The sequence below is a fragment of the Halyomorpha halys genome, unplaced genomic scaffold (assembly GCF_000696795.3).
Source record: "Halyomorpha halys isolate HHAL.00 unplaced genomic scaffold, Hhal_1.1 Scaffold971.1, whole genome shotgun sequence".
NCBI classification, from domain to species: Eukaryota; Metazoa; Arthropoda; class Insecta; order Hemiptera; family Pentatomidae; genus Halyomorpha; species Halyomorpha halys.
Window position 1 is genome coordinate 330,477 of NW_027108333.1, and position 1,122 is coordinate 331,598.

At 27.7% G+C, this 1,122-nt stretch overlaps 1 protein-coding gene across 1 annotated transcript in view; it reads left to right on the forward strand.

Annotated features, from left to right (window-relative positions):
• Window positions 1–1,122, forward strand: part of LOC106687498 (lipase 1) — an 18,540-nt gene that overhangs the window by 12,925 nt on the left and 4,493 nt on the right. The window contains exon 6 of the mRNA XM_067046675.1: window positions 352–436. Coding sequence (XP_066902776.1) covers window positions 352–436 — 85 coding nt within the window. The remainder of the gene's footprint in view (window positions 1–351; window positions 437–1,122) is intronic.

Sequence of the window (1,122 nt, forward strand, 5' to 3'; positions counted from 1 at the left end):
AAAAAGAGAAAAATGAGCAGTTTGAGGGTGTGTTGAAGTTCTCCAATCAGATTTAAAAATAGATAACTTCTTTCTTGTGCAATACCAAAAATTAGAGGCTTTTACATGAGATGAGTAATTTATTCTTTAAAAATCTGTATAAAGCTTCATCAATTTTAATTACAAATCAGAAATCTGTCTTCATTCTCCAGGAATATTATCTGTCTCATTCATTGGTGTATCATAAGATATTTGTGAAGATGCAATTTATTTGCAGTTTTATGAATAATTCCTAACCACTGATAAAAATATTGTCCAAGGAAGTGAATTATTATAGTTATTAGCTGATATTAATATATATTTTTCTTTTAGAAAGACTTCGGATTACATATGCCTTATTTTTCTGGTGGAACTTCATCAAAAACAATATATCACATAACCCAGCTATACAGATCAGGTGAACTATTTTCTACTATTTTTATATACCTTTATGAACTTGATTTGAAAAAAAAAATTGTGATCCCAACAACCAATCTGAGTCCATTGATTGACCATGTTAAAAATAAATGGCATATGGTCTGGGTGAGGTCAAATAAAACTCAAATAGTAATAACTATTTTAATTGAGCCAACATTTGTCAGAACACGCTTTAAACCTCAATCATGTTCTTAATTTTGATAATACTTCAATTCTTGTTACTGTCCCAACCATAAAAAACCTCTCATCTCAGAGTCTGTTCGCATAAGTTTAAAAGAGGATTCTGTCAATCATAAAGACGATAAATACTGCATCTCCCTTACATACCGACACATTTTAAACCTTATAAAACCCCCATAATTTTTCTTTTCTGTATGTTTCACATTTCAGAAGCCCACTTTCCAGTCATGTCTTTTATTCTAGTTTTATTTTCTAAATTCTCACCCCATACTTAATTTAATTATACTTTATAGTTACTATCCTTTCTTTTTCTTTTATATTTATACATCTTATTTTTAATTTATATTCATATGTTATTTCCAGCTTTAGTATACTTATATTAATTACTTTATTATTAATTTTTGTATTAAATAATACACCTACCTATTTATTGCTTATAATCTGTACCCTTATTGATTTGGTATATTGTCTTTGTCAATATTTTGT